This window comes from Pseudophryne corroboree, chromosome 3 (genome assembly GCF_028390025.1).
Source record: "Pseudophryne corroboree isolate aPseCor3 chromosome 3, aPseCor3.hap2, whole genome shotgun sequence".
NCBI lineage: Eukaryota > Metazoa > Chordata > Amphibia > Anura > Myobatrachidae > Pseudophryne > Pseudophryne corroboree.
Genome location: NC_086446.1, coordinates 51,820,411 through 51,846,344, shown reverse-complemented (window position 1 = coordinate 51,846,344; position 25,934 = coordinate 51,820,411). Strand labels below are relative to the sequence as shown.

At 49.4% G+C, this 25,934-nt stretch overlaps 1 protein-coding gene across 2 annotated transcripts; it reads left to right on the top strand.

Annotated features, from left to right (window-relative positions):
• The first annotated feature begins 2,824 nt into the window (after window positions 1–2,824).
• LOC135054714 (oocyte zinc finger protein XlCOF7.1-like) lies at window positions 2,825–24,871 on the top strand. Of its 2 annotated transcripts, none has more exons than XM_063957998.1 (7): window positions 2,825–3,054; window positions 16,593–16,739; window positions 19,214–19,405; window positions 19,605–19,728; window positions 20,749–20,843; window positions 21,178–21,277; window positions 23,575–24,871. In XM_063957998.1, exons 1-7 carry the CDS (start codon window positions 3,040–3,042, stop codon window positions 24,372–24,374), a joined length of 1,473 nt encoding a protein of 490 aa, XP_063814068.1. In that variant the 5' UTR covers window positions 2,825–3,039; the 3' UTR covers window positions 24,375–24,871. The 2 variants fall into 2 exon arrangements, with proteins under 2 accessions (XP_063814068.1, XP_063814067.1); XM_063957997.1 differs by having other exon boundaries at window positions 23,572–24,871.
• The last annotated feature ends 1,063 nt before the right edge of the window (window positions 24,872–25,934 follow it).

Below are 25,934 nucleotides of genomic sequence, written 5' to 3'. Positions count from 1 at the left end.
ATGCCAAATCACTTGTGGACCAGTATGTTAGCAGATGCATCACTTGCCTCAGGAATAACCCTAACAACCCCAATAAAGCGAAACACCAGCATCTTGAATACCCCACCACCCCTTTTACACACTTACAAATTGATTTTACCCATATCCCTGGTACAGGTAAACAAGAATATGCCCTGGTCATTGTAGATATGTTCTCTCGCTGGCCAGAAGTATTCCCAACTAAGTCAGAGGATGCTAAGACAGTAGCAAGAATCCTAACACAGAAAATCATCCCTAGATGGGGGTGCCCCCTGCAAATAAATAGTGATAAAGGCTCAGCCTTTACAGCCAAAATCACACAGGCCTTAGTAAAAGCTCTGCAGGTGGAGTGGAAGTTTCACATCCCGTACCACCTGCAGAGTTCAGGGGTCGTAGGAAGAATGAATAGGACCCTCAAAGACAAACTAAGGAAGGCCACAGGAGGTACCTTCCACAAATGGAAGCAGGTCCTTCCCATTATCCTAGCAGAAATCAGAATGACCCCACAGAAAACTCTAGGATACTCACCCTTTGAAATACTAATGGGTAGACCCTTCCCCACACCCTGGGCTAAGAAACCGTTGATGATACAGGAAGGAGATCTAGAACTTATAAGGGAAGAGTATGTCAGGGCCCTCATAACCAAACTTGATGAGATTGAACATGATGTCGCTTGTAAAAAACCCTCTGAATCCACAGGAACCAACACACCCTTTTAAGGTCGGAGACAGAGTAGTGGTGAAGATCCTCCCCCGCAGCAAGAGCCCAGGAGACTTCACCTATGGCCCAGAGGCGGAAGTCGTTGCTGTAACCCGAACCGCAGTCCTGACAGAAGAGAGTCCCACCTGGATCCATGCTTCCCGAGTAAAGAAAATTCCTAGACCAGACCTAGAGGAGGAAACAGGTGATTCCAGTGAGGTACGAACAGGGGCGGACAGCCCTGACCTCCCACCTAGCGAAGACAGAAGACCAGAGGAGGATGAAGAAAATGCCCCCTATCTTTACCCTGGGGACTATCTTGATAGCCCTACTGGCCCATTTTCCCCTCTCAATGACTGAGGTTGATATAACTCAGAATAAGGGAAACTGACACTATGGTATAACTCTTCCACCACATACACCGCAACCTACATACTAGATTATTTCCAATTCCCCCAACTAGCTGCTGTCCAAAAGTCTGTTGACTACCAGATCCGCGCTGACACCACAGACAACCTAAGCCCCGAGGTACCTTATATTTGCGTTACAGGCCATAACTGGGGAAATGATTGCAGCTCATGGTCCGCGGCTGCATGGAACACAGGTACCCCATGGGGCTATAAGCCCGCTGAAGCCTTAGATAAAAAGGATAAACACGGAACATCATTAACCCAACGATTAACCCTTCTTAAAATGCCCAACAATTACTGCAACTCCCGCTCAGGCTAAAAATTGCGCCACGGGCGCGCAGAAAGACGTAAGCTTTGCAAGAATCATATAGTATAACAATAATGATTCTAAGAGGGGATTGAAAGGGTTAAAGCTCGTCTCTGCTTCAATGTCATAGAATTGCTTGTGTTATAGAACTTAATGTTCCAGCACATTTTTTGCTACTGTCCTTGTCTGTTATCTTTTTTATACCGTGTGAATAACCTTCCTATTTGTGTACCAACTTGCCCATATATGCATATCCTTCCACTGCGGCAGTTCCTAGCCAATCATGTTCTGTTAGCCCCTTTTGTGTTCTGTCCAATTAGTTATTGACTTTGGATATACACGCCCTAAATCCTTTCTTTTATATACTTTTGTTAAACCAACAATAAACAGTGTGAATCTTTACTGCTTGTGTTGTGCATGTTACTCGTAGCATAAAAGGTTTACACTCACGGACGTCTAAGAGGCTATCACATCGAGGGTTAAAGGATAGAGGAGGAATCCTTTCAATACAATTGTACGGAGCAGCTGATTGGTTGCCACGGGCAACTTCTCCACTCTTTTCACTGCTTCATGAATAGACCCCTCGGTCAGTAGATAACGGGGCTTCTAGGGGTGCTCCGTCCCGTTCTTGTCACGCGTTCCCGTGACTGCGCCTCTGGACACCACCTTCCGGTTCTGCAGCAATGGGAAAGGTATCCGCATCCTCCCCTACTTGCACTCATCTGTCCCCTCCCTGCTTTCCTCATTCCCTGCCCTCGCTCTCAACTCTGTAGAGATGGTTGCCATTGATGGCAAAAATGACAGTGGCCATCGATGATCACTAACTATGCTATAAAAGACCATAGATGGTTTCTCTCATGGCCACCCCTGTTATTTCTTTGTAAGGCCCGCAGGCCAATCACAGTTGGGGGGTGGGGCTACATGGGTGTCAGGGCGGATTTTTTTTTTTTAAATATTCGTTTAGGCCTAGCCATCGATGGAGGGAAACCATCTGGTTCTCTCCCATCGATGGTAAAAGTATGCTACATCAGTCATAGACCATCGATGATTAAAATCGGTATGATGTGGCGCAGGGTACAGAGTATTTTGATCGTTAAGATTCTAGAACCATCGGCCAGCACTAATGCAGAGCATTCTTGAACTGTAGGCATCTTTTCTGTTGTTACCATGGTAGCAGCACACAACAGCGGAGGATTATGGGAGTTATGGGTCATCATGCATCATATTTCAGGAGGGAAAAAATAAATGTACTGTAGCTATTACTGTCTCCTATAGACCTACTAGAAAATGGCCGCCGCTCACAGCTGTTGTTATACTGTCTCCAGTATCTTGAGTCTAGTGTGTAGAAATGGGTCACCAGCCTCGCACGCCTCCCGGAAGAAGGAATTAACCACGAGAAAATGGCCGCAGAGCTTCCCTCTGCCCTGCGGACACAAATAGGTTTCTGTTTCTACTGACTCCTAGCGCTGGTGACGTCACATAATCCCATGTCTGGCCGTCCCACTGTGCGAGTACGAGGGGTCCTCCCGGCCTATGGGCAGCACCAGGCGTGGCCAAACGCTTACCTAGTAGCCCCTCCTGTAGTCATTTCCGATCGGCGGATGGATGATAGTGCTGCAGGTGAGTGGCGGTGTTCTGCATCTCATGAATATTTATGAGGCGTGATGAATATTCATAGTGGAGAGAGGATTGTGGGTGCGCGGTGCCCTGTAATACCCTATACTCACCCTCCATCTGCCCCCATTAACGTTAACCTCTATATACTGCCCCATTATACCTGCACCCGCTATATACTGCCCCCCATCACTCCTGCACCCTCCATATACCGCCACCCATCATTCCTGCCCCCTCCATATACCGCCACCCATCACTCCTGCACCCTCTATATACTGCCACCCATCATTCCTGCACCCTCCATATTCCGCCACCCATCATTCCTGCACCCTCTATATACTGCCACTCATCATTCCTACCCCCTATATATACCGCCACCCATCACTCCTGCACCCTCCATATACCGCTACCCATCATTCCCCCCTCTATATCCTGCCAGCCATCATTCCCGCACCCTCTATATACAGCCACCCATCACTCCTGCACCCTCCATATACCGCTACCCATCACTCCTGCACCCTCCATATACCGCTACCCATCATTACCCCCCTCTATATACTGCCACCCATCACTCCTGCACCCTCCATATTCCGCTACCCATCATCCCCCCCTCTATATACTGCCAGCCATCATTCCCGCACCCTCTATATACAGCCACCCATCACTCCTGCACCCTCCATATACCGCTACCCATCACTCCTGCACCCTCCATATACCGCTACCCATCATTCCCCCCCTCTATATACTGCCAGCCATCATTCCCGCACCCTCTATATACAGCCACCCATCACTCCCGCACCCTCCATATACCGCTACCCATCATCCCCCCCCCCCTCTATATACTGCCACCCATCATTCCCACACCCTCTATATACTGCCAACCATCATTCCCACACCCTCTATATACTGCTAACCATCATTCCTACACCCTCGATATATTGCCCCCATCATTCCTGCACCCTCTATATACTACCACCCATCATTCCCGCCCCCTCTATGTACTGCCCTTCATCATTCCTGCCCCCTCCATATACCGCCACCCACCACTCCTGCACCCTCTATATACTGCCACCCATCATTCCTGCACCCTCTATATTCCGCCACCCATCATTCCTGCACCCTCTATATACTGCCACTCATCATTCCTACCCCCTATATATACCGCCACCCATCACTCCTGCACCCTCCATATACCGCTACCCATCATTCCCCCCCTCTATATACTGCCAGCCATCATTCCCGCACCCTCTATATACAGCCACCCATCACTCCTGCACCCTCCATATACCGCTACCCATCACTCCTGCACCCTCCATATACCGCTACCCATCATTCCACCCCCTCTATATACTGCCAGCCATCATTCCCGCACCCTCTATATACAGCCACCCATCACTTCTGCACCCTCCATATACCGCTACCCATCATTCCCCCCCCCTCTATATACTGCCACACATCATTCCCACACCCTCTATATACTGCCAGCCATCATTCCCACACCCTCTATATACTGCTCACCATCATTCCTACACCCTCGATACATTGCCCCCATCATTCCTGCACCCTCTATATACTACCACCCATCATTCCTGCACCCTCTATATACTGCCACCCATCTGTCCTTCACCCTCTATATACTGCCACCCATCATTCCTGCACCCTTTCTAATCTGCCACCCATCATTCCTGCACCCTCTCTATACTGCCACCCATCATTCCTTCATCCTCTATATACTGCCATCCATCATTCCTTCACCCTCTATATACTGCCACCCATTACTCCTGCACCCTGCCCCTCTGTTTACTGCCACCCATCATTCCTACGCACTCTATATACTGACACCCATTATTCCTGCACCCTCTATATACTGCCACCCATCATTCCCGCACCCTCTGTATACTACCACCCATCATTCCCGTACCCTCTATATACTACCCCTTATCATCCCCGCACCCTCTATATACTGCCACCCATAATTCCTGCACCCTCTATATACTGCCACCCATTACTCCTGCACCCTGCCCCTCTATATACTGCCACCCATCATTCCTACGCCCTCTATATACTGACACCCATTATTCCTGCACCCTCTATATACTGACACCCATCATTCCTGCACCCTCTGTATACTGCCACCCATCATTCCCGCACCCTCTGTATACTGCCACCCATCATTCCCGTACCCTCTATATACTACCCCTTATCATTCCTGCACACTCTATATACTGCCACCCATAATTCCCGCACCCTCTGTATACTGCCACCCATCATTCCTACTCCCTCTATATACTGCCCCCCATCATTCCCGCCCCCTCTATATACCGCCACCCAGCATTCCCTCACCCTCTATATACCGCCACCCATCATTCCCGCACCCTCAATATAAATCCATCCATCATTTCCGCTCCCTCTATATACTGCCACCCATCATTCCCACCCCCTCTATATACTGCCAACCATCATTCCTGCACCCTCTATATACTGCCACCCATCATTCCGGCACCCTCTATATACTGCCACCCATCATACCCACACCCTCTATATACTGCCAACCATCATTCCCACACCCTCTATATACTGCTAACCATCATTCCTACACCCTCGATATATTGCCCCCATCATTCCTGCACCCTCTATATACTACCACCCATCATTCCCGCCCCCTCTATGTACTGCCCTTCATCATTCCTGCCCCCTCCATATACCGCCACCCACCACTCCTGCACCCTCTATATACTGCCACCCATCATTCCTGCACCCTCTATATTCCGCCACCCATCATTCCTGCACCCTCTATATACTGCCACTCATCATTCCTACCCCCTATATATACCGCCACCCATCACTCCTGCACCCTCCATATACCGCTACCCATCATTCCCCCCCCCTCTATATACTGCCAGCCATCATTCCCGCACCCTCTATATACAGCCACCCATCACTCCTGCACCCTCCATATACCGCTACCCATCACTCCTGCACCCTCCATATACCGCTACCCATCATTCCACCCCCTCTATATACTGCCAGCCATCATTCCCGCACCCTCTATATACAGCCACCCATCACTTCTGCACCCTCCATATACCGCTACCCATCATTCCCCCCCCCCTCTATATACTGCCACCCATCATTCCCACACCCTCTATATACTGCCAGCCATCATTCCCACACCCTCTATATACTGCTAACCATCATTCCTACACCCTCGATATATTGCCCCCATCATTCCTGCACCCTCTATATACTACCACCCATCATTCCTGCACCCTCTATATACTGCCACCCATCTGTCCTTCACCCTCTATATACTGCCACCCATCATTCCTGCACCCTTTATAATCTGCCACCCATCATTCCTGCACCCTCTCTATACTGCCACCCATCATTCCTTCATCCTCTATATACTGCCATCCATCATTCCTTCACCCTCTATATACTACCACCCATTACTCCTGCACCCTGCCCCTCTGTTTACTGCCACCCATCATTCCTACGCACTCTATATACTGACACCCATTATTCCTGCACCCTCTATATACTGCCACCCATCATTCCTGCACCCTCTGTATACTACCACCCATCATTCCCGTACCCTCTATATACTACCCCTTATCATTCCCGCACCCTCTATATACTGCCACCCATAATTCCTGCACCCTCTATATACTGCCACCCATTACTCCTGCACCCTGCCCCTCTATATACTGCCACCCATCATTCCTACGCCCTCTATATACTGACACCCATTATTCCTGCACCCTCTATATACTGACACCCATCATTCCTGCACCCTCTGTATACTGCCACCCATCATTCCCGCACCCTCTGTATACTGCCACCCATCATTCCCGTACCCTCTATATACTACCCCTTATCATTCCTGCACACTCTATATACTGCCACCCATAATTCCCGCACCCTCTGTATACTGCCACCCATCATTCCTACTCCCTCTATATACCGCCACCCAGCATTCCCGCACCCTGTATATACCGCCACCCATCATTCCCGCACCTTCTATATCCTGCCACCCATCATTCCCGCATTCTCTATATACCGCCACCCATCATTCCCGCACCCTCTATATACTGCCCCTTTCATTCCCGCCCCCTCTACTTCCACCCATCATTACCGCACCCTCTGTATACCGCCACTCATTATTCCCGCACCCTCTATACCGCCACCCATAATTCCCGCACCCTCTATATACCGCCACCCATTTTTCCCGAACCCTCTATATTCCGCCACCCATCATTCCCGCACCCTCTATACCGCCACCCATCATTCCCGCACCCTCTCTATACCGCCACCCATAATTCCCGCACCTTCTATATACTGCCACCCATCATTCCCGCACCCTCTATATACCACCACCCATCATTCCCGCACCCTCTATATACTGCCCCTATCATTCCCGCCCCCTCTACTTCCACCCATCATTCCTGCCCCCTCTATATACCGCCACCCATCATTCCGGAAACCTCTATATACCACCATCCATCATTCCCGCCCCCTCTATATATTGCCCCCCATCATTCCCGCACCTTCTATATACCGCCACCCATCATTCCCACACCCTCTATACCGCCACCCATCATTCCCGCACTCTCTATATACCGCCACCCATCATTCCTGCCCCCTCTATATACTGCCATCCATCATTCCTGCACCCTATGTATACTGCCACCCATGATTCCTGCCCCCTCTATATACTGCCACCCATCATTCCCGCACCCTCTTTATACTGCCTTCCATGATTCCTGCCCCCTCTTATACTGCCAACCACCATTCCAGCACCCTCTATACACTGCCACCCATCATTCCGGCCCCCTCTGTATACTTTCCCCCATCATTCCTGCATCCTCTATATACTGCCACCCATCATTCCTGCACCATCTGTATACTACCACCCATCATTCCTGCACCTTCTGTATACTGCCACCCATCATTCCTGCACCTTCTGTATACTGCCCCCATCATTCCCGCACCCTCTATGTACTACCACCCATCATTCCCGCACCCCCTATATACTAACACCCATCATTCACGCACCTCTCTATACTTCCACCCATCATTCCCGCACCCTCTATATACTGCCCCCTTCATTCCCGCCCCCTCTACTTCCACCCATCATTCCCGCACCCTCTGTATACCGCCACTCATCATTCCCGCACCCTCTATACCGCCACCTATAATTCCCGCACCCTCTATATACCGCCACCCATTTTTCCCAAACCCTCTATATTCCGCCACCCATCATTCCCGCACCCTCTATACCGCCACCCATCATTCCCGCACCCTCTATATACCGCCACCCATAATTCCCGCACCTTCTATATACTGCCACCCATCATTCCCGCACCCTCTTTATACCACTACCCATCATTCCCGCACCCTCTATATACTGCCCCTATCATTCCCACCCCCTCTACTTCCTCCCATCATTCCTGCCCCCTCTATATACCGCCACCCATCATTCCCGCCCCCTCTATATATTGCCCCCCATCATTCCCGCACCTTCTATATACCGCCACCCATCATTCCCACACCCTCTATACCGCCACCCATCATTCCCGCACCCTCTATATACCGCCACCCATCATTCCTGCCCCCTCTATATACTGCCATCCATCATTCCTGCACCCTATGTATACTGCCACCCATGATTCCTGCCCCCTCTATATACTGCCACCCATCATTCCCGCACCCTCTTTATACTGCCTTCCATGATTCCTGCCCCCTCTTATACTGCCAACCACCATTCCAGCACCCTCTATACACTGCCACCCATCATACCGGCCCCCTCTGTATACTTTCCCCCATCATTCCTACATCCTCTATATACTGCCACCCATCATTCCTGCACCATCTGTATACTACCACCCATCATTCCTGCACCTTCTGTATACTGCCACCCATCATTCCTGCACCTTCTGTATACTGCCCCCATCATTCCCGCACCCTCTATGTACTACCACCCATCATTCCCGCACCCCCTATATACTAACACCCATCATTCACGCACCATCTGTATACTGCCACCCATCATTCCCGCATCCTCTATATACTGCCCCATCATTCCCGCACCCATTATATACTGCCACCCATCATTCCCGCACCCTCTGTATACTGCCACCCATCATTCCCGCACCCTCTATATACTGCCCCCTATCATTCCCGCACTCTCTATATACTGCCACCCATCATTCCTGCAGCCTCTGTATACTGCCACCCATCATTCCCGCACGCTCTGTATACTGCCACCCATCATTCTTGCACCCTCTATATACTGCCTCCTATCATTCCCGCAACCTCTATATACTGCCACCCATCATTCCCGCACCCTCTGTATACTGCCACCCATCATTCCTGCACCATCTTTATACTACCACCCATCATTCCTGCACCCTCTGTGTACTACCACCCATCATTCCCGCACCCCCTGTATACTAACACCCATTATTCACGCTCCTCTCTATACTGCCACCCATCATTCCCGCACCCTCTATATAGTGCCCCGCATCATTCCCGCACCCTCTATTTACTGCCACCCATTTTCCTGCACCCTCTGTATACTGCCACCCATCATTCCCTCACCCTCTATATACTGCCACCCATAATTCCCGCACCCTCTGTATACTGCCACCCATCATTCTCGCATCCTCTATATACTGCCCCCCATCATTTCCGCACCCTCTGTATACTGCCACCCATCATTCCCGCACCCTCTGTATACTGCCCCCTATCATTCCCGCACCCTCTGTATACTGCCACCCATCATTCCCGCACCCACTGTATACTGCCACCCATCATTACTGCTCCCTCTATATACTAACACCCGTCATTCCCGCACCTCTCTATACTGCCCCCCCATCATTCTCGCACCCGCTATATACTGCCCCCCATCATTCTCGCACCCTCTATTTACTGCCACCCATCATTCCCGCACCCTCTGTATACTGCCACCATCATTCCCGCACCCTCTGTATACTGCCACCCATCATTCCCGTACCCTCTGTATACTGCCCCCCATCATTCCTGCTCCCTCTATATACTGCCCCCCATCATTCCCGCACCTTCTATATACTGCCACCCATCATTCCCGCACCCTCTGTATACTGCCCCCCATCATTCCTGCTCCCTCTATATACTGCCCCCCATCATTCCCGCACCTTATTTATACTGCCACCCATCATTCCCTCACCCTCTATATAAATCCACCCATCATTTCCGCTCCCTCTATATATTGCTCCCCATCATTCCTGCACCCTCTATATACTGTCATCCATCATTCCTGCACCCTCTATATACTGCCACCCATCATTCCGGCACCCTCTATATACTGCCATCCATCATTCCCGCCCCCTCTATATACTGCCTCCCATCATTCCCGCACCCTCTATATACCGCCACCCATCATTCCAGCACCTCCTATATACCGCCACCCATCATTCCCGCACCCTGTATACCGCCACCCATCATTTCCGCACCCTGTATATACCGCCACCCATCATTCCCGCACCTTCTATATACCGCTACCCATCATTCCCGCACCCACTATATACCGCCCCCCATCATTCCTACACCCTCTATATACTGCCCCCATCATTCTCGCCCCCTCTACTCCCACCCATCATTCCCGCACCCTCTGTATACCGCCACCTATCATTCCCGCACCCTCTATACCGCCACTCATCATTCCTGCACCCTCTATATACCGCCACCCATTATTCCTGCACCTTTTATATACTGCCACTCATCATTCCCGCACCCTCTATATACTGCCCCCATCATTCCCGCCCCCTCTTTATACTACCACCCATCATTCTTGCTCCCTCTATATCAGGGACGGAGAACCTTTGGCCCTCCAGCTGTTGTTGAACTACACATACCAGCATGCTATTCTGCAGTTTTGCCACTTTGCCATGCTAAAACTGTTGCAAGGCATGCTGGGATGTATAGTTCAACAACAGCTGGAGGGCCAAACGTTCCCCATCCCTGCTCTATATACTGCCACCCATCATTCTGGACCCCTCTATATACTGCCACCCATAATTTCTGACCCCTCTATATACTGCCACCCATCATTCCTGCCCCCTCTATATACTGCAACCCATCATATCTTCACCATCTATATACTGCCACCCATCATATCTTCACCATCTATATACTGCCACCCATCATTCCTACATCCTCTATATACTGCCAGCCATCCTTCCTGCACCCTCTCTAGACTGCCACCCATGATTCCTGCGCCCTCTATATACTGCACCCATCATTCATGCACCCTCTATATACCGTCAACCATCATTCCGGCACCCTCTATATACTGCCATCCATCATTCCCGACCCCTCTATATACTGCCCCCATCATTCCCGCACCCTGTATATACCGCCACCCATCATTCCCGCACCCTGTATACCGCCACCCATCATTTCCGCACGCTGTATATACCGCCACCCATCATTCCCACACCTTCTATATACTCCCGCACCCACCATATACCGCCACCCATCATTCCTGCACCCTCTATGTACTGCCACCCATCATTCCTGCACCCTCTATATACTGCCACCCATCATTCCTGCACCCTCTGTATACTGCCCCCCATCATTCCTGCACCCTCTGTATACTGCCCCCCCATCATTCCTGCACCCTTCATATACTGCAACCCATCATTCCTGCACCCTCTATATACTGCCCCCATCATTCCTGCACCCTCTATATACTGCCACCCATCATTCCTGCACCCTCTTTATACTGACCCCCATCATTCTGCCACCCTCTATATACTGCCACCCATCATTCCTGCCCCCTCTATATACTGCCACCCATCATTCCTGCACCCTCTATATACTGCCCCCCCATCATTCCTGCACCCTTCATATACTGCCCCCATCATTCCTGCACCCTCTATATACTGCCCCCATCATTCCTGCACCCTCTATATACTGCCACCCATCATTCCGGCACCCTCTATATACTGACCCCCATCATTCCGCCACCCTTTATATACTGCCACCCATCATTCCTGCCCCCTCTATATACTGCCCCCATCATTCCTGCACCTTCTATATACTGCCCCCATCATTCCTGCACTCTCTATATACTGCCACCCATCATTCCTGCACCCTCTTTATACTGACCCCCATCATTCCGCCACCCTCTATATACTGCCACCCATCATTCCTGCCCCCTCTATATACTGCCACCCATCATTCCTGCACCCTCTATATACTGCCACCCATCATTCCTGCACCCTCTTTATACTGACCCCCATCATTCCGCCACCCTCTATATACTGCCACCCATCATTCCTGCCCCCTCTATATACTGCCACCCATCATTCCTGCACCCTCTATATACTACCACCCATCATTCCTGCACCCTCTATATACTGCCACCCATCATTCCTGCACCCTCTTTATACTGACCCCCATCATTCCGCCACCCTCTATATACTGCCACCCATCATTCCTGCCCCCTCTATATACTGCCACCCATCATTCCCGCACCTTCTATATACCGCCACCCATCATTCCCTCACCCTCTATATAAATCCACCCATCATTTCCGCTCCCTCTATATATTGCTCCCCATCATTCCTGCACCCTCTATATACTGTCAACCATCATTCCTGCACCCTCTATATACTGCCACCCATCATTCCGGCACCCTCTATATACTGCCATCCATCATTCCCGCCCCCTCTATATACTGCCTCCCATCATTCCTGCACCCTCTATATACCGCCACCCATCATTCCCGCACCTCCTATATACCGCCACCCATCATTCCCGCACCCTGTATACCGCCACCCATCATTTCCGCACCCTGTATATACCGCCACCCATCATTCCCGCACCTTCTATATACCGCTACCCATCATTCCCGCACCCACTATATACCGCCCCCCATCATTCCTACACCCTCTATATACTGCCCCCATCATTCTCGCCCCCTCTACTCCCACCCATCATTCCCGCACCCTCAGTATACCGCCACCCATCATTCCCGCACCCTCTATACCGCCACTCATCATTCCTGCACCCTCTATTTACCGCCACCCATTATTCCTGCACCTTTTATATACAGGTTGAGTATCCCATATCCAAATATTCCGAAATACGAAATATTCCAAAATACGGACTTTTTTGAGTGAGAGTGAGATAGTGAAACCTTTGTTTTTTGATGACCCAATGTATACAAACTTTGTTTAATACACAAAGTTATTAAAATATTGTATTAAATGACCTTCAGGCTGTGTGTATAAGGTGTATATGAAACATAAATGAATTGTGTGAATGTACACACACTTTGTTTAATGTACAAAGTTATAAAAAATATTGGCTAAAATGACCTTCAGGCTGTGTGTATAAGGTGTATATGGAACATAAATGCATTCTGTGCTTATATTTAGGTCCCATCACCATGATATCTCATTATGGTATGCAATTATTCCAAAATACGGAAAAATCCGATATCCAAAATACCTCTGGTCCCAAGCATTTTGGATAAGGGATACTCAACCTGTACTGCCACTCATCATTCCCGCACCCTCTATATACTGCCCCCATCATTCCCGCCCCCTCTTTATACTACCACCCATCATTCTTGCTCCCTCTATATCAGGGACGGAGAACCTTTGGCCCTCCAGCTGTTGTTGAACTACACATACCAGCATGCTATTCTGCAGTTTTGCCACTTTGCCATGCTAAAACTGTTGCAAGGCATGCTGGGATGTATAGTTCAACAACAGCTGGAGGGCCAAACGTTCCCCATCCCTGCTCTATATACTGCCACCCATCATTCTGGACCCCTCTATATACTGCCACCCATAATTTCTGACCCCTCTATATACTGCCACCCATCATTCCTGCCCCCTCTATATACTGCAACCCATCATATCTTCACCATCTATATACTGCCACCCATCATATCTTCACCATCTATATACTGCCACCCATCATTCCTACATCCTCTATATACTGCCAGCCATCCTTCCTGCACCCTCTCTAGACTGCCACCCATGATTCCTGCGCCCTCTATATACTGCCACCCATCATTCCTTTACCCTCTATATACTGCACCCATCATTCCTGCACCCTCTATATACCGTCAACCATCATTCCGGCACCCTCTATATACTGCCATCCATCATTCCCGACCCCTCTATATACTGCCCCCATCTCTCCCGCACCCTCTATATACCGCCACCCATCATTCCCGCAACCTCTAAATACCGCCACCCATCATTCCCGCACCCTGTATACCGCCACCCATCATTTCCGCACGCTGTATATACCGCCACCCATCATTCCCACACCTTCTATATACTCCCGCACCCACCATATACCGCCACCCATCATTCCTGCACCCTCTATGTACTGCCACCCATCATTCCTGCACCCTCTATATACTGCCACCCATCATTCCTGCACCCTCTGTATACTGCCCCCCATCATTCCTGCACCCTCTGTATACTGCCCCCCCATCATTCCTGCACCCTTCATATACTGCAACCCATCATTCCTGCACCCTCTATATACTGCCCCCATCATTCCTGCACCCTCTATATACTGCCACCCATCATTCCTGCACCCTCTTTATACTGACCCCCATCATTCCGCCACCCTCTATATACTGCCACCCATCATTCCTGCCCCCTCTATATACTGCCACCCATCATTCCTGCACCCTCTATATACTGCCCCCCCATCATTCCTGCACCCTTCATATACTGCCCCCATCATTCCTGCACCCTCTATATACTGCCCCCATCATTCCTGCACCCTCTATATACTGCCACCCATCATTCCGGCACCCTCTATATACTGACCCCCATCATTCCGCCACCCTCTATATACTGCCACCCATCATTCCTGCCCCCTCTATATACTGCCCCCATCATTCCTGCACCCTCTATATACTGCCCCCATCATTCCTGCACTCTCTATATACTGCCACCCATCATTCCTGCACCCTCTTTATACTGACCCCCATCATTCCGCCACCCTCTATATACTGCCACCCATCATTCCTGCCCCCTCTATATACTGCCACCCATCATTCCTGCCCCCTCTATATACTGCCACCCATCATTCCTGCACCCTCTATATACTGCCACCCATCATTCCTGCACCCTCTATATACTGCCACCCATCATTCCTGCACCCTCTTTATACTGACCCCCATCATTCCGCCACCCTCTATATACTGCCACCCATCATTCCTGCCCCCTCTATATACTGCCACCCATCATTCCTGCACCCTCTATATACTGCCACCCATCATTCCTGCACCCTCTATATACTGCCACCCATCATTCCTGCACCCTCTATATACTGCCACCCATCATTCCTGCACCCTCTATATACTGCCCCCCATCATTCCGCCACCCTCTATATACTGCCACCCATCATTCCTGCCCCCTCTATATACTGCCACCTCATCATTACTACACTACTACACCTTCTATAACATCACCCCACTAATTCCCGCACTTACTATAAGATCATTCCTACACCTACGTATGCGCTGTAGTCTCTAGTGCTCAGTCAGAGCGCTGACATCGCTGATGCCGTCTATGGGGAAGAGGTGGGCCCACACACGGACACCAGACAGGTAAGTATAGAAGAAATGGGTGCGGTGCGTGCGGTGTGAGCCCCCTCTGGACCTAGGGGTCCGTGTGCACCTATTATAGATACGCCACTGGCTAAATAAGATCCCTAGTACAAGTCACTAGGATCTGTCTTACTAGGAAAAATGCTGTGATTGGTGCATAGTCGCTGCTACTTTCACTCTTCATCAGGCATCCACAGTGACAGTGTTCACTCTAGGCTGTTTTAGCAGGGCGCCGCCTGACCGATTTTTTAAGGGTAAAACCCTCCCTGCCCTTTCTGTGGCGCCCTTCTAAAACAGCCGCCCGCTTTCTGCCCTCTCAGCGTGTAAAGATGCCGCGCGCATGCGCCCCCGTCTGTGGACTGAACCGCCCACTTGTATTACGTGCAAGTGGCCATGCCCCCTATTTGCATGGTCATGCCCCTTTTGGCGCGCGCTTGTGCCCCGCACGGACCCACGCCCTGCCCGTCTGCTAGAGTTAACACTACAGTGATGATGCGACTTACAGTCCCTCCCCTGCAATCTCATCTGCACAGGATAGAAATTGTTCCCCAGCTTCAGAGGTGTCCAGGAAACAGGCAACTACATTGTAGCATGCGCTCTGACTTATGGATCCTTAACCCAAGAGGGTTATTAGTGATCCTGCATGTTGCACCTAAAAAATGCAGCCTAGCAGACACACTGTATCAGTTCACACAGTGACGCCTCCAGTGTGTCATAGATATTCTCTTCTGTGTATGTATTGGATTACACATCGCTCCCCCCACCCACCAACACTTACAATACATGTTAGATGAATCTACGTCCGATCACACATCTTAAGTATATATCAGATAATAGTTTCCCCTGTGATAGATCACTTATCTCTCTCCCAGGATATATTAGGTGACACTATCTCCCACATTATATATCAACATAGGTCTTCAGACTAGAACGTCACCTCTGGGTCAGCCACTTCAAGCACTGGAGCCCTTTGTCAGTCTTCAGGATGGACATGGACAGTCGTAACATGGCAGAGAGGATATTAAGTCTTGCCCTGGAGATCATCTGCCTGCTGACTGGGGAGGTGAGGTGGTTCTGGGAAAGTCACAGTGACATCACATATCTATAGTAATAATACAGGGACATGACTGGGGAGGTGAGGGGATCTGGGAGCGTCACAGTGACATCACATACCTATAGTAATAATACAGGGACATGACTGGGGAGGTGAGGTGGATCTGGGAGTGTCACAGTGACATCATATATCTATAGTAATAATACAGGGACATGACTGGGGAGGTGAGGTGGATCTGGGAGTGTCACAATGACATCACATATATCTATAGTAATAATACAGGGACATGACTGGGGAGGGGAGGTGGATCTGGGAGTGTCACAGGGACGTCACTTATATCTACAGTAATAATACAGGGATATGACTGGGGAGGGGAGGTGGATCTGGGAGTGTCACAGGGACATCACTTATATCTATAGTAATAATACAGGGACATGACTGGGGAGGTGAGGGGGTCTGGGAGTGTCACAGTGACATCACTTATATCTATAGTAGTAATACAGGGACATGACTGGGGAGGTGAGGGGGTCTGGGAGTGTCACAGTGACATCACTTATATCTATAGTAATAATACAGGTACATGACTGGGGAGGTGAGGGGTTCTGGGAGTGTCACAGTGACATCACTTATATCTATAGTAATAATACAGGGACATGACTGGGGAGGTGAGGTGGATCTGGGAGTGTCACAGTGACATCACTTATATCTATAGAAATAATACAGGAACATGACTGGGGAGGTGAGGTGGATCTGGGAGTGTCACAGTGACATCACTTATAGCTATAGTAATAATACAGGGACATGACTGGGGAGGTGAGGGGATCTGGGAGCGTCACAGTGACATCACATACCTATAGTAATAATACAGGTACATGACTGGATAGGAGAGGTGTTGTTGTTATTATTATCATTATTATTATGACATTTTATTTATAAGGCGCCACAAGTGTTTAGCAGCGCCGTACAAAGGACAGTACAGGGAGACAAAACTTAGCATTACAGTAAATAAATACCAAAAATAGTGTACAGGTAACAAAGAGCACCACAATTCTCAAAACATAATACAGCTAAGATGTAAGTAGCGAGGGAGTAATCATCGTACTACTAGGAGCTGGTGGCCATAGATAGAGATGAGCCTTTACCAGCAGGAGAAAAAGCAGGTAAAGATGGTCGCTGGGTAGGAGAGAGCTGCGAGTAAAATGTGTCGAGAAGAGGGCTTAGACAACCAGAGGAAAGAGGGCCCTGCTCTGAAGAGCTAACAATCTAGTGGGAAGGGGCGACAGACAGATGACATGAGGTGCAAGCAAGCGGGAGGTAGCCTGATGGCAGTATGTACAAAGAAGCAGAGATGTTCAAGGCATGAGGCAGGGAGATGGAGGAGCAGCCTCAGGACTAGGTTATGCATCGGAAGGGTACGCTTTGATAAATAGGTGGGTTTCAGAGCTTTGCAAGGTCGGGGAGAGTCTAATGGAGCGGGGGAGTACGTTCCACTGAAGGGGCATAGTCTTGAACTCGAGCATGGGAAGCAGTGACCAGGGCGGTGGAGAGGCGACAGTCATTGGTTGACCGTAGGGGGCGGGAGGGAGTATGAAGGGAGAGGAGGTTGGAGATATAGGGAGCAGTGGAATTAGAGATGGCCTTGTATGTGAGGGTGAGGAGTTTGAAGAGGATTCTGTAAGGGAATGGGAGCCAGTGTAGATTTTGTTGAAGGGGAGTGGCAGATGTGGAGCAGTGGGAGAGGAAGATAAGCCTAGCTGCGGAGTTGAGGACAGATTGGAGAGGAGCTAGATGGGAGCAAGTGAGGCCAGTGAGGAGAACATTGCAGTAGTCGAGTCGTGAGATGACCAGTGAGTGGATGATAAGTTTAGTTGCACTCTGGGAGGGAAATGGCCTGATGCGAGCAATGTTGCGTAGCTGGAACCAACAGGATTGCACCAGAGCTTGGATGTGGGGTGCAAAGGAGAGGTTCTAGTAGTGTCACGGTGACATCACTTATATCTATAGTAATAATACAGGGACATGACTGGGGAGGTGAGGTGGTTCTTGTAGTGTCACGGTGACATCACTTATATCTATAGTAATAATACAGGGACATGACTGGGGAGGTGAGGTGGTTCTGGTAGTGTCACAGTGACATCACTTATATCTATAGTAATAATACAGGGACATGACTGGGGAGGTGAGGGGATCTGCGAGTGTCCACAGTGACATCACGTATCTGTTGTAATAATACAGGGACATGACTGGGGAGATGATGTTATCTGGGAGTGTCACAGTGACATCACTTATAGCTATAGTAATACATGGACTTGGCTTTTGAGGTGAGGGGAACTGGGAGCGTCACAGTGACATCACATATCTATAGTAATAATACAGGAGCATGACTGGAGAGGTGACATCACTCATCCATTTCATTGCCATAGAATCTCTAGTTTATAAAGTCTTATCTATTCATAGTGATGTTTTCAAATGTCATTATGCAGGATTACACAGTACTTAAGAAGACATTTCGAGAGTGTGTGACATCCAGAGGCCATCCCCATAAGTCAGGAAGACTGAGCAGGACCCAGAGCCCCATCACGGAGCCTCCACCTCACTCACTGACACGTAAGAGGCACAATGACCAGAAGATCCTGGAACTCACCAACAAGATCATTCAGCTGCTGACTGGAGAGGTGACTGCTGGGAATGGGGCATTATACAGTAACACCGGGGGATGTGTCTGGGTGATGACTGCTGGGAATGGGACATTATACAGTAACACCGGGGGATGTGTCTGGGTGATGATTGGAGAGGTGACTGCTGGCAATGGGGCATTATACAGTAACACCAGGGGATGTGTCTGGGTGATGACTGTCTCATTGTGTGTGTCAGGTTCCTATAAGGTGTGATGATGTCACCATCTATTTCACCATGGAGGAGTGGGAGTATATAGAGGAACACAGGGGTCTGTACAAGGACGTGATGATGGAGAATCACAGGCCCCTCACATCACTGGGTAAGAGCAGAGTTTCATGTATTGTCCAGGGGAGAATGTGGCTGAGTCTCTCACTACTGACCCGCATGTGCTGAAACAAAATGTAAATTGGTGGTACAGTGTACCTAGTGTCAGGGCCACCTTCGGGGGGGGGGGGGGGGGGGGGAGACTTTCGGGACGTTGTCCTGGTCCCTGACAGCTGAGATGATTGCAGGACAGTGTTAGCATCGGCTTTAGAGTGATATGACTGACTTTCCAGAGAATCATAGTGTCGGTCACTCATTAAGATTCTATACTGCTATACTACTGTGCCAGCGACTCTCCGATGCAAGTAGCAGAGGTAACGGGCAGGCTGACGGCTGGATCGGATCCCCTCCCTTTCTCCTCTGTTTCTGGGGAATGAGGGGTAACTCATGGTCACACATTTGAAGAAGAAGAGAGGAGCAGCCCTGTTCTGCCACTGGCATTGCCAGGAGTCTGTCACTACCATGACTACCAGGTTTCCTGGCAAGCTATCATGTCACCCAGGTCCAGCTCAGAGGAGAACTACTGAGCCATAAACCATTCGGCTGCATTCATCCTCTTTTGTTCCTCTGACCCATAGATCAGAGCTAGCACTCTAATCCTTCTCCTGAAAGTCCTATTTCCCTGATCCCAGCTCCCTGCCACAGTCAGCTGCCCTCTACATTGCAGTCCTGACCCAAAGTAATCCATCAGGAGGAATCAGGCAGCGTATCCACCAAATGTTCTGAAGCAGCTTTATGCACTAAATAGGAGCGTAAGCCTTCGCAGGTGATCTGAGAATCTGCCTGGTGCTGTTCCCACCAATTTAGGGCACCATGTTGGTTCGTGGTTAAAACTCACTGTCAGTTCGTTTCTGGTGGTCATACTAGTCAAGTGGGAGTCAAAGGATTGCCGGCTGGCAGTGAGGCCACCTACAGGCTGGTAACGGAGAGGGCATCCCCATGTACCCATCTGTCACACACATCATCTGATAATCCCATCTACACAATGTACTCAGTCACCGTGTGTCTCCTACAGATGGGCCCAGTAACAGGGAGACCCCAGAGAGATGCCACAGTCCTTATTCCTCGGATTATACAGAGGAGGATCACAGTAGCCCACAGGAGTATCAGGTAGGTGGGATTGTGTGGGGGAGATGCATCAAGCCTTCTGAAGAGTGGAGAAATGGACAAATCAAGAAGTTTCTATTAAAAACCAACCAGCTTCTGCCTATCATTTTATTGATAGAACTTGATAGATGCAAGCTAGAGGCTGGTTGGTTTCTATGGGAAACATCTCCACCCATCTTCTACTTCACGCTTTACATGGCTTGGTTCATCTCCCCCTATTTACCAAACTGATTGTTCTCTGAAATCTATGTAGTAGTAGTGTGTATCTTATAAAAGTCTGTTTTCTTTTTTATTTCATTACTTACATGTTATTATTCCTGTGTTGTGGGCAATATAGTGTGAAGACCTAATTGTTATTAAAGTAGAAGACCTAGAGGAAGAGGAGATGAGTGCGAGGGGTGAGCAGCCGTATAAGGAGGAGGAGGAAATCCCTACAGGTAACCGCACGTAATCACTCTAAGGGCCTGTTCCTCAGCTGCATACACTGCCGGTATCAGAGTAATGTTTTTCTACTGCACACGCACCTTATGCATCCTGATTGTCTGCTCACATGCTTAAATACTTGGCCAAGCGGTATTTAATAAGCTGCCTGAAGAGGTGATTTTTCAGGGAACGCTTGAAGGTTTGGAGACTAGAGGAGAGTCTTATAATGCGCGGGAGGGCATTTCACAGAGTGGGTGCAGCTCAAAGGAAGTCCTGCAGTCTTGAATGGGAGCGAATATAATGCCCCCAGTATAGTGCTAGATCACATAATGTCCTAAGTATAGTGCCAATTACACATAATGCGCACATAATGCCCACAGTATAGTGCCAGTTACACATAATGTCCACTGGTTTAGTGCCAGTTACACATAATGTCCACTGGTTTAGTGCCAGATACACCTAATGTCCCCTGGTATAATGCCAGATACACATAATGTCCCCGGTATAGTGCCAGTCATACATAATGTCCCCAGTATAGTGCCAGATACACATAATGCTCACAGTATAGTGCCAGTTACACATAATGCCCCAAATATAATGCCAGATACTCATGCCCCCAGTATAGTGGCAGTTATACATAATGTCCCCAGTATAGTACCAGATACACGTTATGCCCCAAGTACAGTGCCAGTTAAACATTTTATGTCCTCAGTATTGTGCCAGTTACACATAATGTCCCCAGTATAGTGCCAGATACATGTAATGCCCACAGTATAGTGCCAGTTACACGTAATGCCCCAGTATAGTGCCAGATACACATAATGCCCCTAGTATAATGCCAGATACACATAATGCCCCCAGTATAGAGCCAGTTACACATAATGTCCCAGAGTATAGTGCCACATACATGTAATGCCCACAGTATAGTGCGTTACACATAATGCCCCCAGTATAGTGGCAGTTATACATAATGACACCAGTATAATGCCAGATACATATTATGCCCCAGTACAGTGACAGTTAAACGTTTTATGTCCCCAGTATAGTGCCAGATACACATAATGTCCCCAGTATAGTGCCAGATACATGTAATGCCCCCAGTATAGTGTCAATTACACATAATGTCCTCTGTATAGTGCCAGTTACACATAATGTCCCCAGTATAGTGCCAGTTACACATAATGTCCCCAGTATAGTGTCAATTACACATAATGTCCTCTGTATAGTGCCAGTTACACATAATGTCCCCTGTATAGTGCCAGTTACACATAATGTCCCCCAGTATAGTGCCAGTTAAACGTTATGTTCCCAGTATAGTGAGATACACATAATGTCCCCATTAGTTCCAGATACAAAAATGTCCACCAGTATAGTGCCAGTTACACATAATGTCCCCAGTTTATTGCCAGATACACATAATGCCCCCAGTATAGTGCCAGATACACATAATGTACCCTGTATAGTGCCAGATACATATAATGCCACCAGTATAGTACCAGTTACACATAACGCCCCCAGTATAATGTCAGATACACATAATGCCCCACTGTAGTGACAGTTACACATAATGTCCCCAGTAGTCCCAGTTACACATAATGCCCCAGCGGGGCACTCCTCACCACTGCAGAACAGATCCCATCCAGACTCCTGCACACTACCAGGCTAGGTCCACACTATCTCACCATCTCCTCCTCTGATCAGCAGCAGCCTCTGGTGAGCAGGTACAGTATGCTAGAAGCTGGGCACAGGCCTCTCAGAACAGCAGGATCTCTGAAGACACGCGGGGGGTACACATACAGACACCATGCCGAGTGTTTACGTAACGCATGAAACCCACATCCTCCTTGGCTGCCAGGCCACACCCATTCCTAGGTCTGCCCGCGGTTGTCTTGGCCAGGGTAACCCAGGTAACCCACGTCCTCCGTCCGTCCCCCTCTGTTGGATGCTCTCCCACTCCTAGTCCCGCTTACTGCCGTCCCCCTAACTCACGTCCTCTTGTGTCCGTCCCCCTCCATCGGATACCGTCCCCCTCCTAGTCCCACCTGCGTTTTCCTGGTACCCTGGCCGGGCCAGGCAAAATAACTTTTGCATTCCCCCAAATCCTCTCTGGAAAAGCTGTGTCCAGGAATCAGTCCCTGGCAGTGACCATGGTAAATCGGCTGTCAGGCGGAGATCCTGGGTATATAACACAGTTGGGATTAGGATCAGTGCAGGTGGTCGGCAAAATCCGGTTTATTCCTAGGCGGTGATAGTGGCTTTAATACTAAAAGCATTCATTCATATTTATGTGGCTTTATTTTATTCCCAGCAGATGGACAGAAGAAAAGTATTCCCTCAGAACATCTCACGTCGGCTCCAGACTGTGAAATGGAAGGAAACAAAATGGCACAAGGAATAAACCCCAATACGTCAGATACACATCCATTACCTCACAGTGCAGCTGTATCATGTGACCCCTCTACACACGGCGGCCATTTTCCCGATCCCCATAATGACAAGTCACTACACAGCAGTCATTCGCCTGAGAAGCCATTTTCATGTTCTGAGTGTGGAAAACGTTTCAAGCACGGGTCGATCCTTGTTCGCCATCACAGAGTTCACACGCCCAAGGATTCATTCATTTGTTCCCAGTGTGGAAAATGTTTTGCGCACCCATCCAATCTGGTTGCACATCAGAGAATTCACACGGGTGAGAAACCTTTTCCGTGCCCCGAATGTGGCAAATGCTTTGCCAATAAATCGACTCTTATAGACCACCGAAGGATTCACACAGGCGAGAAGCCATTTCCCTGCCCGGATTGCGGGAAATGTTTTACACAGAAGTCCAGCGTGGTGGCCCATCAGAGAATCCACACCCGTGAGAAGCCCTTCCTCTGCTCCGACTGTGGAAAGAGCTTTTCACATAAAACCAATCTGGTCAAACACCAGAGAATTCACACGGGCGAGAAACCGTTTTCATGTCTAGAGTGCGGGAAATGTTTTGCAGAGAAGTCAGATCTGGTTAAACATCAGAGAATTCACACGGGTGAGAAACCATTTTCCTGTTCTGAGTGCGGGAAATGTTTTACGCAGAAATCAACTCTCGTTGAACATCAGAAAACTCACAGATGAAGCTTTCACATTTTGACTGTGGACATATTTTCACTCTATTCAATTTAGAAAATTCTCACACCAAATTAGGTTTGGGGGGGGGGGGGGACACGCAACCGCGTGTTTTCTGGGAGTGTCAGGAAAAAAGCAGGCGTGGCCAAATGTTGTCAGGGCAGCTCTGTGACGTCCGCTCCGGCCCCGATCAGCCTGATTCTATCGCACTCTAGGAGTAGGTCCTGGGTTATTCACAGACTGGAAAAATCATTCCATGGTGAGTGAGTTGTAAACGGATTTGCAGCTGGCCGGTGTTTGCAAAGCTTTTCCCATGGCGTACGCATACAGTGTCGGACTGGGGCGTGAAGGACCCACCAGGTGAATGCATCGGTAGGGGCGCTTGTGTAGGAGTGTGGCCAAGTTCCAAAGAGGGTGTGGCCAGCAGCCACATTTGTTTCTCTGACGTCCTAAGTGGATGCTGGGACTCCGTAAGGACCATGGGGAATAGCGGCTCCGCAGGAGACTGGGCACAACTAAAGAAAGCTTTAGGACTACCTGGTGTGCACTGGCTCCTCCCTCTATGACCCTCCTCCAGACCTCAGTTAGAATTTTGTGCCCGGCTGAGCTGGATGCACACTAGGGGCTCTCCTGAGCTCTTAGAAAAAGAAAGTTTATTTTAGGTTTTTTATTTTCAGTGAGATCTGCTGGCAACAGACTCACTGCTACGAGGGACTAAGGGGAGAAGAAGCGAACCTACCTGCTTGCAGCTAGCTTGGGCTTCTAAGGCTACTGGACACCATTAGCTCCAGAGGGATCGAACACAGGGCCCGACCTCGATCGTCCGTTCCCGGAGCCGCGCCGCCATCCCCCTTACAGAGCCAGAAGCAAGAAGAGGGTCCTGGAAATCGGCGGCAGAAGACTTCGGTCTTCATCAAGGTAGCGCACAGCACTGCAGCTGTGCGCCATTGCTTCCCATGCACACCTCACACTCCGGTCACTGATGGGTGCAGGGCGCTGGGAGGGGGCGCCCTGGGCTGCAATATTAAGTACCTTGGCTGGCAAATAACACATAATATAGTCATAGAGACTATATATGTGTAAAATACCCCTGCCAGATATACATAGAAAAAAGCAGGAGAAGTCAGCCGAAAAAGGGGCGGGGCTATCTCCCTCAGCACACTGGCACCATTTTCCCTCACAGCTCCGCTGGAAGGATCGCTCCCAGGCTCTCCCCTGCAGTTTCCACACTACATAGGGTAAAAAAGAGGGGGGGGGGCACTAAATTTAGGCGCAATATTGTGTATACAAGCAGCTATTGGGAAAAATCACTCAGTTATAGTGTTAATCCCTGTGTTATATAGCGCTGTTGGTGTGTGCTGGCATACTCCCTCTCTGTCTCCCCAAAGGGCTTTGTGGGGTCCTGTCCTCAGTCAGAGCATTCCCTGTGTGTGTGTGTGTGTGTGTGTGTGTGTGTGTGTGTGTGTGTGTGTGTGTGTGTGTGCGGTGTGTCGGTACGGCTGTGTCGACATGTTTGATGAGGAGGCTTATGTGGAGGCGGAGCAGGTGCCGATAAATGTGATGTCACCC

Excerpts from the sequence above, each read along its gene's own strand:
- LOC135054714 (XM_063957997.1), top strand. Across the intron at positions 19,406-19,604 it reads TTCAGCTGCTGACTGGAGAG|GTTCCTATAAGGTGTGATGA; the intron begins GTGACTGCTGGG and ends TGTGTGTGTCAG. Across the intron at positions 20,844-21,177 it reads GTAGCCCACAGGAGTATCAG|TGTGAAGACCTAATTGTTAT; the intron begins GTAGGTGGGATT and ends TGGGCAATATAG.